This window comes from Girardinichthys multiradiatus, chromosome 9 (assembly GCF_021462225.1).
Source record: "Girardinichthys multiradiatus isolate DD_20200921_A chromosome 9, DD_fGirMul_XY1, whole genome shotgun sequence".
Lineage (NCBI taxonomy): Eukaryota > Metazoa > Chordata > Actinopteri > Cyprinodontiformes > Goodeidae > Girardinichthys > Girardinichthys multiradiatus.
The window spans coordinates 5218054-5237229 of record NC_061802.1 but is presented as its reverse complement, the minus strand read 5'-3'; the positions used below and the strand labels follow the sequence as shown (position 1 = coordinate 5237229).

General features: G+C 38.9%; 1 protein-coding gene across 2 annotated transcripts in view; it reads left to right on the top strand.

The window, feature by feature from the left end:
* LOC124873577 (phosphatidylinositol 4,5-bisphosphate 3-kinase catalytic subunit alpha isoform-like) overlaps window positions 1–19176 on the top strand; it is a 32855-nt gene that overhangs the window by 7651 nt on the left and 6028 nt on the right. For both annotated transcript variants that reach the window (XM_047374303.1, XM_047374304.1), the window contains exons 3-24: window positions 94–198; window positions 334–502; window positions 872–998; window positions 1233–1442; window positions 1643–1737; window positions 4193–4348; window positions 4427–4672; window positions 5141–5226; window positions 7645–7750; window positions 8966–9118; window positions 9213–9347; window positions 12199–12323; window positions 12399–12480; window positions 12906–13070; window positions 13559–13662; window positions 15083–15254; window positions 16191–16297; window positions 16436–16557; window positions 17411–17489; window positions 17572–17742; window positions 17942–18059; window positions 18302–18453. In XM_047374303.1, coding sequence (XP_047230259.1) covers window positions 143–198; window positions 334–502; window positions 872–998; window positions 1233–1442; window positions 1643–1737; window positions 4193–4348; window positions 4427–4672; window positions 5141–5226; window positions 7645–7750; window positions 8966–9118; window positions 9213–9347; window positions 12199–12323; window positions 12399–12480; window positions 12906–13070; window positions 13559–13662; window positions 15083–15254; window positions 16191–16297; window positions 16436–16557; window positions 17411–17489; window positions 17572–17742; window positions 17942–18059; window positions 18302–18453 — 2936 coding nt within the window. In that variant the 5' untranslated portion in view covers window positions 94–142. The remainder of the gene's footprint in view (window positions 1–93; window positions 199–333; window positions 503–871; window positions 999–1232; window positions 1443–1642; window positions 1738–4192; window positions 4349–4426; window positions 4673–5140; window positions 5227–7644; window positions 7751–8965; window positions 9119–9212; window positions 9348–12198; window positions 12324–12398; window positions 12481–12905; window positions 13071–13558; window positions 13663–15082; window positions 15255–16190; window positions 16298–16435; window positions 16558–17410; window positions 17490–17571; window positions 17743–17941; window positions 18060–18301; window positions 18454–19176) is intronic.

Here is a 19176-nt window from a genome sequence, read left to right as displayed (position 1 = left end):
TACATGGTTTAATCGTTTTGCCACTGATGTTGAAGTTGGATAGATTGTGCTAAAACAAATCAGAGCTAGCTCTCAAATGTTGTGACTTCTCAGGTTGTGCTCTTCAGCTTACCTGTGCAACAGAGCTGAGAGACAGCAGAAGATGCCTCCAAGGCCATCCTCAGGAGAGCTATGGGGGATCCACTTGATGCCTCCAAGGTGTGACTTCCTGTTTTAAAGCCAATTTTGTTTGTACACAAGCATATGAATTTATTTTTCCAAATAAAAATATCCCTAAGATTTTCTAATGTTTTCTTAGCAAAGCCCTAATAATGTTGCTTGGTGTGTCTGCAGGATCCTAGTGGACTGCCTGCTACCCAACGGGATGATTCTGAACTTGGAGTGTCTCCGAGAGGCCACACTAATTACCATCAAGCATGAGCTGTTCAAGGAGGCCAGAAAATACCCTCTCCATCACCTCCTACAAGAGGAGACATCCTACATTTTTGTCAGTGTTACACAGGTGAGAATCCGATGGATGTTTTTATAAGAGAGCCGAGATGTGTCATGATAAGAATAACGTAATTTTTAATAGCACGACCCATGCAGTGGGGATTTATCTCAAAAAGCATGAGTAGATCAGCACATTGCTTAGAGAGGTCACAATTCGCAGTGATTACAGGGTTAACCTAGTGGAACCAACTGCATTTGGCAGTGATGAAGACTTGTTGAGCCTGTCCAAGCAAACACTATCTTCTAGTCCGAGTTGTTCAGCAAGACAGAACGGGACATTTGGGACACATTTCCGCTTTAAAATTAAAATTAGTTTTAAATACATCTTTCTGTATTATTATTGACCAAATTCTCTGATTTATCTCCCTACAAATGATAGGAAGCAGAGCGGGAGGAGTTCTATGACGAGACCCGAAGGCTGTGTGACCTTCGACTCTTCCAGCCTTTTCTCAAAGTCATCGAGCCAGTCGGTAACAGAGAAGAAAAGATCCTAAACAGAGAGATTGGTGAGATTAATGGTTTTAAAAACCCTTTATTTATTTATTTTCATTATTAAAGTATTTGTTTTTAACCAAAAATATGCTAAAATCTATACATATATAGAATAAAATGTAAAGTAAATAGAATTGATAGTGGATTTTTCTGCAGGTTAAGGCAGCATGATTGTTTTTTAGTTATTGCTTAACATTGCTAGGCTGCTACAATGGGCCCATTGTAAACTTTTTGTTGTGTTTTGTAAGGTTTTGCCATCGGTATGCCTGTGTGTGAGTTTGACCTTGTGAAGGACCCTGAGGTTCAGGACTTCAGGAGAAACATCCTTAATGTTTGTAAAGATTCTGTGGAGCTGAGAAATGCCAGTGGTCCTCACAGCAGAGCACTGTATGTTTACCCACCCAACGTCGAATCAACGCAGGAACTTCCCAAACACATCAATAACAAACTTGACAAAGGTATACAACAACAATCGTCTATATTTGTTATATTTGTAATCAATGAAGACAACCTGATGAGTGATAGAACAACTGGAATGGGATTGGTGCATCTATAGTATAAAATCAATAAATGTTACATTTTACATACGTTTGCTTTTGGAAGTTTTGTCTCTTTGACTGTTTTAAAGAATTGATGTACATTTCTCTCTCTGTTTTAGGCCAGATTATTGTTGTAATCTGGGTGATCGTTTCCCCAAACAATGACAAACAAAAGTATACACTGAAGATCAACCATGACTGTGTGCCTGAACAGGTGGGTATCAATAATCAATCACTGTAAACCGTGTTCTTTTTGTTTTTTTAAGCTGACAGAAGCATCACTATGAGTGAAGGTGCATCTCATTAAATTCAAATATATATTTCAAACATTTATTTCTGATCATTTTGATGATTATGGTTAATAGCTACTGAAAACCCCAAATTCTGTTTCTCAGAAAGTATATTATTACTTAAGACTAATTTAAAAAAGTTGCATTTTAAATACAGAAATGTTATGTTATGGCCTACACAATCATGGAGACGACTGCAGACTTGACAGTTGTCCATGGAAAGTTGAATGGAAGGAAAAACTAGTAGAAAAAGGGACACAAGCAACACGGATAATTGCAGCCTTGAAAGGAATGTAAAGAGAAGCCTGTTGAACAGTTTGAGGGAGAATTGCTAGGTGTGGACTGCAGCTGGAGATGGTTCTTCAAGCGGTATGGGGCTGTGATGTATGCAAAAGGAGCCCTGACATAGTACTGAGGGGCATACAGTGTAGAGAACAAGTATTTGATACATTGCTGATTTTACAGGTTTTCCCACATGCAAAGTATGTAGAAGTCTTTAATTTTCATCATAGGTACTCTTCAACTGTGAGTGATGGAATCTACAACAAAAAAACTAAATCACATTGTGTGATTTTTAAATAATTAATTTGCATGTTATTGCATGACATAAGCATTTGATCACCTACCAACCAGTAAAAATCGGACTCTCGCAGGCCTGTTAGTTATTCTTTAAGAAGCCCTCCTGTTCTCCACTCATTACCTGTATTAACTGCACCTGATTGAACTCGTTACCTGTATAAAAGACACCTGTCCACACACTCAGTCAAACAAACTCTGACCTCTCCACAACGGCCAAGACCAGAAAGCTGTGTAAGGACATCAGGGATAAAACAGTAGACCTGCACAAGGCTGGGATGGGCTACAGGTAAATAGCCAAGCAGGTTGTTGTTGGCTCAATTATAAGAAAAATAGAAGAAGTTCAAGATAACACTCAATCTCCCTCAGTGTGGGGCTTCATGCAAGATTTCACCTTGTGGGGCATCAATGATCATGAGGAAGGTGAGGGAACAGCCCAGAACTACACGCCAGAACCTGGCGAATGAACTGAAGAGAGCTGGGACTACAGTCTCAAAGAGGACCAATAGCAACACACTACGGCGCCATGGATTTCAATCCTGCAGCGCACACAAGGTCCCCTGCTCAAGCCAGCGCATGTCCAGGCCTGTCTGAAGTTTGCCAATGACCAGAAGGTCACATGGTCTAATGAGAAAAAAATAGAGCTTTTTGGTCTCTACTCGCAGTGTTTAGAGGAAGAAGAAGGATGAGTCCAACCCCAAGAACACCATCCCTACCGTGAAGCATGGTGATGGAAACATAATTTTTTTAGGGATGCTTTTCTGCAAAGGGGACAGAATGACTGCACCGTATTGAGGGGAGAATCAATGGGGCCATGTATCAGGAGATCTTAGCCAACAACCTCCTTCCCTCAGAAAGGGCACTGAAGATGGGTCGTGGCTGGGTCTTCCAGCATGACAATGACCTGAAAGCACACAGCCAGGGCAACTAAGGAGTGGCTCTGTAAGAAGCATCTCAAGGTCTTGGAATGGCCTAGTCAGTCTCCAGACCTGAACCCAATCGAAAATCTTTGGAGGGAGCTGAAAGTCCATATTGCCCAGCGACAGCCCTGAAACCTGAAGGATCTGGAGAAGATCTGTATGGAGGAGTGGTCCTAAATCCCTGCTGCACTGTGTGCAAACCTTGTCAAGAACTACAGGGAACGTCTGATATCTGTAATTGCAAACAAAGTTTTCTGTACCAAATATTATGTTTTGTTTTTCTGATTTATCAAATACTTATTTCATGCAATAAAATACAAATTAATTACTTAAAAATCACACAATGTGATGTTCTGGATTTTTGTTTTAGATTCCATCACTCACAGTTGAAGTATACTTATGATAAAAATTAAAGACTTCTACATGCTTTGTTAGAGGGAAAACCTGCAAAATAGGCAGTGTATCAAATACTTGTTCTTTCCGCTGTAGACTTGACAGCGCATGGACTTATGATTCGTAGGCTGAGATTTCTTTATTAATGAAAATTTCTCGTCTGTAAATGTGCACTATCCGTAACACCTTAAGTGGCATAGTTGTAGCTTCACCTTTGTTCAAATTCTGTAAAAAATATCCTATTAAGCACCCTTTGGTATCAGATTATTAATCGAAAAAACTGTCGACAGATTAAACGATTAGCAAAATAATTGATAGTTGCAGCCCTAGTTCCAGGGTAGAAAATCTGTAGAAATTGAGTTAAAATGTTTGAATTGAACTTCTCAAATGTAACTTTTTAGTGATGCTATGGTTCAGGACACTAGTTCGCTTATTGATGCTTCCATAACAACCTCCAACGTTATCTGTCTGAATGCATCATGGCCTAAAGGTGATTGCAGAGGCCATCCGCAAGAAGACGCGCAGCATGCTGTTGTCCCCAGAACAGCTAAAGATGTGTGTTCAAGAGTATCAGGGGAAATACATCCTCAAAGTTTGTGGCTGTGATGAATACTTATTGGAAAAGTACCCTATAAGCCAGTACAAGGTAAGATCCAGCTGCACTGTTGAACTCCAGTAGATCTGGTGGGTATCTTACCAACTGTTTTTCTCCCCTTTCTTCCAGTACATCCGTAGTTGCATCATGCTGAGCAGGATGCCTAACCTGATGCTGATGGCTAAAGACAGCTTGTACACCCAGCTACCTACTGATAACTTTGTCATGCCATCCTACTCTCGACGCATCTCCACGGCAACATCCTATATGAATGGAGAGGCATCCTCCAAGTCGCTGTGGACTATCAATGGGACTCTGCGAATACGGATCCTTTGTGCCACCTATGTCAACGTGAATATACGGGACATAGACAAGGTGGGGATATCCAGCTCTTATGATGCCATATCAGTGCTTTGACTCTAACTATATAATTGAGCGAAAGGTTTTATTTGGGTATTATGGACTTTTGTTTTCTTTTAAAGATAAAAACTGGGTTAGGTACGACGTTCATTTTGGCAGGATCCAAGCTTTGCTTTAGAGCAGAATCAATTGACTGATTTTTCAGTTTTGCACAGCATCCTACCTTCCTACTTGCCTGCTTGTTGTTGAATCAAATGGGCATTGTGGAGCTCTTAAGTGAGTTTGACTAATGGGAAGCAAATCTGTTGCTTTATGCTGGTGTGCTCTCTGGAATGATTTTGAAATGTGAAAAAAGACTGCCTATAATTGAAGTAGTAATAAACTTGTACTACAACCTCTGGCCAGTTTAAGAAAAGATCAATACTTCATAGGCATAAAAAAGTTATTTTTTGTCTATTTTGATTTTCCCCTTCCTACTTGTAGATCTATGTGAGGACTGGAATTTACCATGGAGGTGAGCAAATGTGTGACAACGTCAACACGCAGAGAGTACCCTGCTCTAATCCCAGGTAAGTGATCACTATTTTGTTTTTAAATAAGACTTGGTCATATAGATAAAATGTCCAGTCTCAACCTACACTATATTACAGTCAGCAGTGAGAGGATGGAGGGTAGCTTAAAAGCTTAGAGCAGGATGGTAACACTAAATAGCTGTATTATATTATTGATTGACCAAGGGATGGGCCCCCCGAAGGGCCAGAAAAGCAGCTTTGGCTGTTATTTAGGGCTTTACCACTCTTTTTCCAAGTATATTTTTGATGATAGACTGTAGCATCCGTAGACATTGCAGCTGAACAAGCAACTGACTGACTGAAACTATAGATTTCCATAGAAATATTTTACATCAACATTTTTTCCCTTTTTTAAAAAAATAAAGCAAATATTCATGTATTTTCTAATTCCTCACTTCTTAAATGTCAGTTTTAATGATTAAATTCTTTTCATTTTTACTTTTTGCCCTTCCTATATATGCAAATTTAGGTCCCCGTTTTCAAGCTTTATTTTTTGTGCTGAATATTTTATTGTATTTATTTATTTTCTTCATCCTATATATGTCAGTTGGCAGATTAAATCCCATGGAGAGATTATCTTTACATAGTGGACAACATTACTTGATATTTTGAAGATATTTCAACCCAAGGGAATGAAAGTCAAATTGTAATGGAAGTGTTTTTATAAAAAGTGCATTTTGAATGGGAGGAACACACATTGCTCTATTTAGTTTAAAAGACACATGAAACAAGAAACAAAATCATGAAAAATTACGATTTACCACTAAAGTATTCAATTTGACTTAATTTATGCCATGTGCTTCAACATGGCTAAGGGTATACAAAAATAAACTTCAAAACACAAAATTGTCTACAAACCCCATGTATCTTTTCTAAAAACTAGTTGTGAAAAATGGACACATTGACTGTATGATTGCTTTCATAATTTAAATTTATGCTGTAATCCTGGAGTACAAACTGAGCAAACTATTTTAACTTTCCTAAATAAATTTTTACCTCCGTGTCTTATAAACAACTATATTCTTCATCAGTCATTTTTTTGTTTGTGTTTAGCAGCAGCTAATGGAGCACTGCAGGACTTTATGATGGTGCTTAAGTAGGACATGAAAATCTGGCCTTTTAAAGTTTGGTTTAGTGTGGTTTTTCAAATTAAAAGCAGCCTATTTGGATTCATGCACAGAATGAACACTTTGTTTTATTTTCAATTTACATGCAGGGATATCTAAAGGTGGCGGTTTGACTCGCAGGCTGTAGAAAGCAGAGGTCTGGTTAGTCATGACTTTCTCTTATTTTTAAGGGAAAACCGGATATGTCTAAATCGCTGCTTGTCAGAAAAGCTAATTATGAAAATAATGAATTTAAAAAATTTTCTGCCAGATGTTAAAATATGGTTGTTTTGGTAGAAATTATATTTCTACTTTGTAAATAATAAATTAGAAAGTGTAGTAGTAGTAGAGTAATACAAAACCAGTACCAAAAACCCTATCTGTCTGAGCTGTTACATTCTTATACACCGTCACGTTCCCTCAGGTCAGCTGATCCGTTGTTCCTGAAGGTGCCAAAAATAAAATGCAAGCTCAGAGGGGACCGTGCTTTTTCTGTGGCAGCTCCCAAGCTTTGGAATGATCTTCCTTTGGTCATAAGACAGGCCTCTTCACTCACTGTTTTTAAGTCACTCCTTAAGACCCATCACTTTTCTTTGGCGTTTGGCAAAATCTGAGACGTTTTTACGTGATTTATTGTGTCTGTACATTAATGTGTGTTTTATATTCAATCTCTTTCCATTTTGCATTGTTTTTATGATTGTGTACAGCTCTTTGGCCCTGTCGGTGTATAAAGTGCTTTATAAATAAAGTTGGTATGGTATGGTAGACCCTAAAGTCTTGACATGCCTGGGGATGATTGTGTGACTGAATCATTACATGAAAGAGGACTGTTAAAAATAACAGCGGTGTGGAGTTTAATAAGTGAGTTTATTCATTCTGTGACAAAACAGGCTGTAAACACGGTGCCCTAAAGATGGAGCCAGAAAAGTTCGATCATGCTGGTCATTGTGCATTCCTGTATAAAAAATAAAAATGACCCATTTTTACTCTGATTTCTAGTCTCTTCCTTTTTCCTGATTTTTTTTTTTTTTCCTACGTCTTTGATAAGAATGTGCGCTGTTTCCAATTCATTTGCATGTATGTGCATTTTCGAAATTAATTATTTTGAGCCTACTAATATTTTGTACACAACTGTTTATTGCTGAAGATGCCTAAACAGAAGTACAGTCACACATTTTGTAGTCATAGATTAAGAGTTTATTACTCATTGAATAGTTTTTTGTTTTTTTTTCGTTTTTAAAATGTATGTTGTTGTTTTAAAGCAAATCAGATGATTTTCCTTCTAGTATAATTCGTTATCTTTGTGCAGGTGGAATGAGTGGCTCACCTATGACATGTACATCCCAGATATCCCCCGAGCTGCCAGACTCTGCCTCTCCATCTGCTCTGTCAAAGGCAGGAAGGGAGCCAAGGAAGTAAGTCAGATCACAGTGAAATAATGTACACCCTTGTGTTTAACTATGTTTACTAGAAATAGGTTTGGGAACACAGAGAAATGCTTTGCTTACATGTTGTTTTAGGGCTTCAATTTAAATTATGACTGCAAGACCATTGGCTGAAGTCCCTGGGCATATTTTCAAAGGATTAAAATAATATTTAGGATGGTGGACGTTGTAGTTTGACCTAAATATGATAACTAATTAGAATGACAGAGACCTGGAAATATATATGCGTTTTATTTGTTGCTGTGTGTGCTGTTTGGAAGGTCTCTACTCATGTCAGTCTGAGCGTCTGTGGTGAATGGAAGCTGTTTCATGATCTTTGGTTGTGTTTAATTACTAATCAGTCATGGTACCATGGTGGCAGACGTCAGCAGGAGCAGAACCAGCTGGAGAGACTTGGCCTTGTATTCACAGTGGGGTTTTGTTTTGTGGAAAAACGAAGGAAAATGATTTTTATTCCTTCTTAAACTCACATTGGTGTAATTCAACTTAAAAGATGAATGTAGACACTACCTTAGGATGAGGTTTCTGTGGGTTTGTGTATCTTTGTGTGGATGGAGTGTATCAATGAAGGCCAGACATGGATATATTGTAACAGACACCAAAGGTGAGTCCCATCTCCTGACCCGCAGTGCTAGGTTGATGTCAGGGTGGCAGATGCCCTTTCTTGGCCAGTCTAAATTAAAGATAAACGCTTTTCTCCAGCAGCCGTTTGTTCCAGCACTTACTATAAGCAGGTGTATTTTGACATTCCAGCATGTAGGTGCCTCTGCCTCTGTTGTTACCTTCATCTGCCACTGCCTTTTAGTTAAAATTTACTATATAATGATGTCCAAGCACTCACAACTGCTTAAATTGTGACTTTAAAAGAGTTAATTATCTTCTATGAAACTAAGGAGAGTCATGAACTTGCAGGACCTTAAAAATGTATCTTGCAAAACTCAACGTTTTAGAGTCCAGTTTCACAGCCAAATGAAAGTAGGTATGCTAGACTTCGAATTTCAACAATGTAGAGATTCATTGGCAACCAGCCTTCTGAATTACAACCGGAGTCAAATTATAGACATGCTGGACAGTTGGAGAATCTACAGGGTTTATGAGAAGGAATGAATCTCTTGAGTTAATATTTTTAATTGAATATCTTGGAAAAATTCACCCTTTGTGCTTTTTCTATGTTGTGTTTTCAAGGAACACTGTCCGCTAGCTTGGGGCAACATTAACCTGTTTGACTACACTCACACTCTGGTGGCCAACAAGATTGCTCTGAACCTCTGGCCAGTCCCTCATGGCCTTGAAGACCTCCTCAACCCAATAGGAGTCACTGGATCTAATCCCAATAAGGTATTTAACATGTTTTCATCAGAAATAATAAACCTCAGGTGGCATCCAACAGTCTATATGTTATGTGAAGTGTATTTGTTTTATGCATGTTTAGGAAACACCTTGTCTGGAGCTGGAATTTGACCACTTCAGCTGTCCTGTCAAATACCCAGATATGAATGCAGTGGAAGATCATGCAAACTGGATTATCTCCAGGGAAATGGGGTTTAACTACAACCTCTCAGGACAGGTAACAAGGCATGCCAGTTAAAAATAGGCATTTACTTTGTTTAAAATGTACGTTACCATCTAGTTGCCAGTTACAGTACCATCTTAAGGTGTTTCCAGTGCAAGAACCTTTTCACAGATCTGTTTTTTTTCTGGGTCTGTTCTTCTAACCAACCAATTACTGGGGTAGAACTTTAGTCTGCTAAAGAGGTCTTACTGTTTAAACATTCCTAACATTTTTAGCTAGTTTAAACTCCCACTTTAAACTGCACCAAGGCTTATATTTTCTGTTAACCTTAAACAGCAGAAGCGATTTGATTTTAATCATTTGACAATGAAACATTCAAAGCCAGTCCCTTATGTTGGTTATCACAGTGTTTACAGTGCTTACATTCAAAGGCATTATTAACACCAGTCTTATAATATTAATTACATAAATGAAATGATGCATGTGCTTCCTTTTTCAGCATCAATGACATCATCTTGATCTGATCAAGATGTCGGTCAGTTTTACTACTTTTCCAAAGCAGCAAAGCTACATTAGTAGGAGAGACTAAGGGTCAGTGGGTAATAATTTACATAGCCTGCATTCTTTTGTAAACAACAGTATAAACATAACTTTAAAGACTAAACCTGTGGTTCAGATGCTTTTGTTGTAGGACCCTCTTGCACTAGACACACTTTGTTAAACCCATCCAATAAAGACAAGCATTCAAGGGTAATTTGTTTTACTTTATACGGACTACTTAAAGAAGGACTCGCTAGTGAAGGTGTTTGAATTTCCTCATCCATTAGAGCCCTATAGGGAGTATGTGAATGAACATATTTTGCATGGTGTATTCCTGTTTAAGGCATGATGTGTAAAGGAGAAATCTGCTGAATGAGATGTGATTTAACCCTGAAGACTTTATCACAGATTGTAGTGTGAGTAGGGCCCTCCTCATATTCGACTCACACATTATAGATAACACCTCTCCTCACTGTTCACAACCTCTGTGTATCACACCTCTTTTAATTAGAATGAAGTGTTTCTCCATCTGTGCCGGGTTGTACTAGTGTTTAAAATGGGTCATGTCTCTTCGTTGTTTTACTTTTAGGAACCGTATGCTTGCATTTAGTGTTACTGGTAAAACCAGAAGGTTTAACTGGTTTAATGTCAGATGAGGACTTCCCACGTTGTGGGTGATCCGTTATAACGATTTATGTCATTAAACACTTTCTGTTATAATTTAAAAACTCCAAACTGCAGACATTCAGGTAACTGTTACCAGAAATGTAATGGGAAATAACACCACAGTCAGATATTTTTAAAATATGTTTTCCTTAAAAGGGTTGGTTGGTCGGTTGGTTAACAATAAAACCTTTCGTTAACTAATAAAACCTTTCGTTAACTAATAAAACCTTTCGTTAACTTGTTTCTTCCAACACTTGAATCATGGCTAGGAGGTGCCAGTTTAGGTTACTCTCTTCAGTTATTCACAATGGTGTAGATGATGATCTGTCTTATCAGATTTCTAGATGATGTGAAGCATGAGAGCCATGACTTCTGCCGTGTTAATGCGACACATTGAAGATGCTTTGCCAATGGAGAGGACATGAATGATGTTTGATGACGTACAGATCATTTTGTTTGGTTTTTTTTTGTTTGGCAAACGTGAGGAGAGTCTGTCTTGGAATTGGTTGCAGGATCATTTAATGTGGTTTTAAATACGGCGGAACAGGATTTACACTTGCCTTAATTAAACAATTGATTAACGTCATGTCTTTGTAGAAACTGGTTTTGTTTTTGGTTGGAATAAGGATAATAGATGATGCAGATATTTGTGGATTTTATGCCTGAAAAGGCAGTTTATCAACAGATTTTCAACCTTTTTTTGTAGAAAAAACACCCAATCTCTTTAGCGTTTCTCAGACAGGTTTAAAAACACACCGAAGCATCTTTTGTAATGATTTCAAACAACATTTGTCTCACCAGCAGTGCATGTAAAACATCTGTCTTGGTCTTTCTGGACTTTAGTGTTGCTCTGGACAAAGCTTATCACATACTGACTGATAAACTGAAAGCGCAGGGAATAGCTCGGAACTGTGGGTTTGTTTAGATGTTTACATGGCGGACTGGGACTACTTTGTCATTTCGCATTTATAAGTCTGTGTAAGCAAAAATCAAATGTGGGTTTCCCCGTGCCTTCATTCTTGAGCCATAGTTATTCTGTATCTATATACCTTTCTAGCTCAGAATCAGGATGATTACATATTTTATCATATGTATTCAAATGACACACAAATTTATATTTCTGTGTGACCACCTCACCGTGGTCCCGAGTCAGTAAGCCCATAATACCAATGAGCAGATGGGTCAGAATTTCCTCCAACTTAATGTTAAAAAGGCAGACGTCAGGCAGTGGACTCAGATCACACAGGTTCATTACTAAATCAGCCTACTACTACCACTAGTAAAAACACTTCCAGCATAGTGTTCCTCAGTGTTCCTCCTGTACAAGATAAAATTAGGGGAACTATAATTCTTTGGTCCATTTGTATCATGTCTTAGCTACATTTTCATTGTAATTGTATGTTTTATCTTGTGTATGAACTTTGCCAATAAACTTGAGTTATCTGGCTTAATAAAATTATTGGGAGCCTTTTTTTATGTTGAGGCTGCCATTTTTTATATAAAAGCCAAACTGATGTAATTTTAATTGATACATGTTTCTTGTTTAAATGATAGCAGGTAATGTTAAATGGCATTTTCCTTCTTTTTTGTTTATTCTGTAATTTTAAAAGCTGTTTTATCTCCGATTACTTCTCCAGTGTGGATGGTCACTGCAGGTAATAATGAAGTGTTTCAGTGTGTCGCTTCTGTTTGGTTCCAGAGCAATCGTGTGGCCAGAGATCACGCCCTGACAGAGAGCGACAGTGAACAGATGAGACAGCTGAGTAACAGGGACCCTCTGTCAGAAATCACTGAGCAGGAGAAAGACTTTCTCTGGAGACACAGGTGAGCAAATAGTTTACAGAGTAACCACATGGTGTATCAAAACATCCCAACATCCCCTTCTTCCATCTCTGCCAGGCACTATTGTATGAACATCCCGGAGATCCTTCCCAAGATCCTCCTCGCTGTCAAATGGAACTCCAGAGATGAAGTAGCACAGGTAAAGCACAGTTTATTCATTCATGAATACCTAAAGGTCTGTAATGCCCATTCCACAAATTTTGATTTGGAAAGTGAAGACTGAAGCCAGCTGCCTTATTTCCAGAAAATGTTCATTTCTTTTAAATGCGAAAAAAGTTTTAAAGCCCTTCTATGTGTGAGACTAAATCATTTTTACTTCCAAAAGCCCACCTAAATCAGAAGCTGTGTGAGAGATATGTTTACTACTGTGTTTGATCATATGTTTTTCTCTTTAAAATTTCCTTGTTTACACATACAAAAACGAAAGAATTCGTTGGCACATTTTATTTTATAAATCTATTTTTGCACCTTTCATTGGTTAATTAAATCTGACATAAGTACACTTGGGTAATTTCTTTTTTTTTTTTGCTTATAAAGCCATTTTATTTGTTTTATTCCTGCCAGATGTATTGCCTGTTGAAGGAATGGCCATCTATCCGTCCAGAACAGGCCATGGAGTTGTTGGACTGTAACTATCCGGACCCTATGGTCAGGCACTTTGCTGTTTGCTGCCTTGACAAATACCTCACCGATGATAAACTCTCCCAGTACCTTATCCAGCTTGTTCAGGTTGGTCTCAGTCACATATAGGTGAAGTAAAGCCTGGGGTTTATTGTTGACCCATTTAATAGTCCTGGTTTACTTGTCGTTTGAACATTTTATGTAATTGTCTAAATGGTTGTGAACACAGACTGTCTGCATAGACTACAATGTGTTTCCAAATTAAATGTGCTTTTGGAAAATCATAGCAAAAAATGCAACAATGAACAACTAAACCAGAATGGAAACAAAAGGACTCTTAACCAGCCTCATTCACAGTTGATATTGGTGTATTTTTGTGTTTTTACCCTGAGGCAGTTGCTAGATAGAACCAGAGTACTGAGATCTACCTCTGACCTCAGTTTAAAGGAGCTTTTCGCTTCTACAGTGACAAAATCACTGAATGTTTATTCACTCTACAGGGACTTCTGCATTAAGGTTTAACTTCTAGGAACTCTACAGTGAAACAACACGATAGATTGCAGAATGACTTAATGACAACCACACCTTTCTTCTAGGTATTAAAATATGAGCAGTATCGTGACAGTCCACTGGCTCGCTTTCTCCTCAAAAAGGCTCTGACCAATCAGAGGATAGGACATTTCTTCTTCTGGCATCTCAAGTGAGTCATCTATTTAAGGTATCTCGCAAAAGTGAGTACACCCCCCTCAGGTTTTTAATAAAGAGTTTATTATATCTTCTCATGGGATAACACTGTAAAGTAGTTGGTGTACAATTTGTATAACAGTGTAAATTTGCGATTCCCTGAAAATAACTCGACACAGCCATTAATGTCCAAACTGCTGGCAACAAAAGTTAGTACACACCTAAGTGAAAATGTCCAAATATTTACCAATTAGGCATTTTCCCTCCTCGTTGTCACGTAGCTTTTTAGTGTTACGAGGTTTTAGGTGTGAATGGGGAGCGGGTAAGTTCATTTTGGTGTTATTGCTCTCTCATACTGGTCACTGGGAGTTCAGCATGGCACCTCATGGCTTAGAACTTTGAGGATCTGGGAAAAAATAATTGCTCTGCGTAAAGTTGTCAGCCTGTCAGTTCTCAGACCATATGCCACATTATTCATCAAATTGGTCTACATGGCTGTCTCCCGGAAGGAAGCTTCTTCTAAAGATGATGCACAAGAAAGCCCACAAACAGTTCGCTAATGATAAGCAGAGGGCAGGGATTACTGGAACCATGTCCTGTGGTCTGATGAGACCAGATACACTTATTTGGTTCAGATGGTGCCAAGCATGTGTGGCGGCAACCAGGTGAGGAGTACAAAGACAAGTGTCTTGCCTACAGTCAAGCATGGTGGTGGGAGTGTCATGGTTTGGGACTGCATGAGTGCTGCCATCTGCACGGTGACATACTGAACAGAGCCTGATACCCTCCCTTTGAAAACTGCGCCGCAGGGCAATATTCCAACAAGACGCCCCCAAACACACCTCGAAGAAGACCGCTGCCTTGTAAAAGAAACTGAGGGTCAAGGTGTTGGACAGGCCAAGCATGTCTGTAGACCGAAACCTGAATGAGCACCTGTGGGGCATCGTCAGATGGAAGGTGGAGGATCTCAAAGTCTCTTAACATCCACCAGCTCCATGATGTCGTCATGAAGGAGGGAAGGAGGATTTCAGTCGCAACCTGTGAAGCTCTAGTGAACTCTAGGCCGAAGAGAGTTAAGGCAGCGCTGGAAAATAATGATGACCACACAAAATATTGACACTGTGGCCACAGTATGGACATTTTCACTTAGGGGTATACACACTTTTATTGCCAGCGGTTTAGACATTAATGACTGTGTTGTTATTTAGAGGAGACCTCAAATTCACACTGTTATATAAGCTGTACTCTGACTACTTAACATTATATCGAAGTGTCGACCTTCAGTGTTGTCCCATGAGATGATGTAATAAAATATTTACAAAAACGTGAGGGGTGTACTCACTTTTGTGAGATACTGTATTTCCTCCATTTTTAACAGGCTGATTAATAGAAGACATCGCTTATATTCTTTGTGTTATTCTAATATGTGATCTCAGGTCAGAAATGCACAATAAAACGGTAAGTCAGAGGTTCGGCCTCCTTCTGGAGGCTTATTGCAGGGCCTGTGGCATGTACCTTAAACACCTGAGCAGGCAGGTCGAAGCCATGGAGAAGCTTATCAACCTCACTGACATCCTCAAACAGGAAAAGAAAGATGAGACGCAAAAGGTAAGAGAACAGAAACACATGGGAATCTCCCACAAGGTTTAGGGGTGTACTCATAGTTAGAAAACCAGAACTGGAGCCTCTGCCCTAATTCATCCCAAAGGTGTTGAAGAAGGTTGAGGTTAGGACTCTGTGCAGGCCAGTCACATTTCTCCACACCAGACTTTATACACCTGCAGCCATGGAAGTGATTGGAACACTGGAATGCATTGATTTGGTGGTGGGAAATATTTATATTTCCAGTAATGCATAATTAGGGAGTAGTAGGAGAATGTAGCAGCGTAAGAGAAAGTTGTCATTATGTTCTCTAGCAGCCTGAACCTATAGCAGCATAACTACAGAGATAGTTCTGGATAACCTAATAACCAATCTAGCTCTAAACTTAATCAAAAAGGAAAGTTTTAAGCGTAGCCTTAAAAGTAGACAGGGTTTCTGCCTCACGGACTAAAACTGGGAGCTGGTTCCACAGGAGAGGAGCCTGATAACTAAAGGATCTGCCTCCCATTCTATAATAATGGAAATCCTTTAAACCCATTTAAATGTTGGATTGAAATGACATTCTGGTCAAAAATAACACAAAGGTTCTTTATAATAAAACTACAGGCCAGTTTAATGCCATTCAAGCTGTTTATAAGAATTTTACAAAAGGAAGATGAGATATACGTCTGTAATTTATGAAGGCATCTTGATCAGTAGCAGGTTTTATAAGTAAAGGTTCATCTTTACAGTCTTTTATTTTGTGATTCCATATTTAAGCCTGAACACCATGAAAAAAAACTACCATAAATTCATTTTGAACAATTTATTCTGTAAATGTAGGCTAGAAATACCGAGAACCTTGAAAACTTCAGTCTGGAGAAGTATGATTTTTTTTTAATAGAAGAGATATGTAGATACTGACAGATCTAATGGTTAATTTTTGTTATGTGTTTTGTGAAGGTCCAGATGAAGTTTCTTGTAGACCAGATGAAGAGACCCGACTACATGGATGCTCTGCAGAACTTCACCTCTCCTCTCAATCCTGCACATCAGCTGGGAAATCTGAGGTTTGAAACATGGAACATAATGAGCCGTTATGCAGGGTCTCTTAGTTTTCTAAAAATGAGAGAAAAGTTGATGAGGGGAAACCAAGAGAAAAGAACTGTGACACTCGCTTAATATCTGCAAATATTTTTATTCCTCAGGTTAGAGGAGTGCAGGATCATGTCATCAGCAAAGAGACCACTGTGGCTCAACTGGGAGAATCTGGACATCATGTCCGAGTTACTGTTTCAGAATAATGAGATCATCTTCAAAAACGGAGATGGTAACAAACCGACACAGTCATACACTCAAACATCTTTAGCCTCTTTCAGAAACCTACACCAAGTCCACGCCAACGGCCTAAAATGCATACTACCCTAAACGTCACTAAGTATCAAACTGACGTGAACCCAAATTCTGATGACCTAATCCAAGTATTGTTAACCCGAACAGATGCAACTGTTGGGAAATGTGTGATTCAGAGTTCCTATGCAATGTAGAACTATGGAAGCGAATTTTTTGTTTTGTTTTATATCACAATACGTATGGATTAAAGCATTATTATTTAGTCCATTGCTTATTTCTACAGAAGAAAAATATAACTTTTTAAAAATAAGTTTGTGAAACACTATTGACTGATGTCGTATTATAATGGACACAGTCACCGTGATGGCACCTGCCAGTCAGTGGTTAGTCTGGGTATAAAAGCACACACCATATTTTAAAAGACAGGTCTGGGTTTTCATGTGGTGTTTGGTGCATAATGATCATGAAGCTCAACCAACATCAGAAAACTCAGTAACTGTTGAAAACAGGACAAACATTTCCCAAAATTTGGAAGTTCAACTCCAGAAGAGTCTGGAATTTGTATTTATAAAGGACCCCTAATAGTAAGACTGTAAATGCATGAAGTAGTCCTATGGAAGTCAAGATTTTGCAGACAACACAGAGCTTGAGATTTCGTAGAAACAAAGTGTAGCGACCCAGCTCCATTTACACTGGAATCATTTGTCCTGTAAAGTAAAGCAGCTCATTTAGAGCTATTTTATAATGACAAAATGATATAAATCTGCTTTGTTGCTTTTTGGCTTTATCTTGGTTGTAATTATCTATTATTCTGTGTGTGTGTGTTGTAGATTTGCGGCAGGATATGCTGACGTTGCAGATAATTAAAATCATGGAGAACATCTGGCAGAATCAGGGACTGGACCTACGGTACAATAATCCCTTATGATTTGTCTGTAGCTCCTGTTTTAGTGCTTTGGTCTCATCTGGTTTGCTTTATGTGTTTCTTCAGGATGTTGCCCTATGGATGTCTGTCATTGGGAGACTGTGTGGGCCTAATAGAGGTGGTCCGAAACTCCCACACCATCATGCAGATTCAGTGTAAAGGAGGATTGAAGGGAGCCTTGCAGTTCAACTCCAACACGCTGCATCAGTGGCTGAAGGACAAGAACAAAGGAGAGACGTGAGTTCTTCGCTGGTAAAGAAGAAATAATCAGCTGCCTCAGAAATTTAGTGGGAATCCATGAGTGACTGACTCTTTTGTTTTTGTTTTGCTTAGATTTATTTCTAACATTCCTCTTTGCTTTTATATGCTTTAGCAATCCAGGATTAGTAGTATCTCTTCTGATGGCCATTTGATTTTTTTTTCTTGCATTGTGCAGGTATGACATGGCTGTGGATCTGTTTACAAGGTCATGTGCTGGCTACTGTGTAGCTACATTTATTCTGGGGATAGGAGACAGGCACAACAGCAACATCATGGTCAAAGATGATGGACAGGTAATTCTGATGTGCAAACACAATTTTAGATTGAATACTGATGTTAGAAAAGTGAACTTTTGAAACACTTCCTGCCTAAAAGCAAAAGGACCTTTTGCTCATTCTTGTAAAATGGATGCTGGTGGTGATGGACTGGTCCCTGCAGAGTGTTTTTCTCTGAATGTGGGATGTATAGTTTAGGCTTTCAGTAAAATGTTAGTAGGTGAGCTTGACATCCTTTGCTCTGCTTTGCTTTCCTTCAGTTATTTCATATAGATTTTGGCCACTTCTTGGATCACAAGAAGAAGAAATTTGGCTACAAGAGAGAGCGAGTCCCATTCGTACTGACACAAGACTTCCTCATCGTCATCAGTAAGGGATCCCAGGAGTGCACAAAGACCAAAGAGTTTGAGAGGTGCTGCACAGTTCAGATCATGTTTTTTTCATCCTGTATTTTTGGATATTCGGATCTTAAAGATGGACAATTGGAAAAACGTAATGGTTGTAGTGCCTCAAAGTATCCATACCTCCTAAAACGTTTCAAACAAAGCAAAAAGTGTATTTTAATGGGGTGTTTATGTTATTAATAAATAGAAGCAAGCAGGTATTTGTGAAGGGGAAGGAAAATAATCTATGGTTTTCAACATCAGTCAGTCAGTCATTTTCTACCACTTATTCCATAGTAGGTCACGGGGAAGCTGGTGCCTATTTCCAGCAGTCTATGGGCGAGAGGCGGGGTACACCCTGGACAGGTCGCCAGTTCATCGCAGGGCAACACACAAACAACCACATTCATTCATACACCTAAAGTCAATTTAGAGTGACCAATTAACCTAACAGGCATGTCTTTGGACAACATGTTTTCCAAAAAAACCCTAAAGTGTGGCAATGTCTAATATTCTGCCCCTTCAATCAAGTCCTTTGGGGGGAATGTCTCTACCAGCTTTTCACGTCTAGAGATGGAAATGTTTAGCCTTTATTTGCAAAATACCTCCAGATCAGTCAGACATATTGCAGATTGGCTGTAAATTGCATTTCTTTAAATATTGCCACAGACTGAACTGGATTTAGTTCAGAACTGGGCCATTCTTGGATAGGAATATGCTCTGGTTGTATGTTTGGATGGCTCGACGGTGTA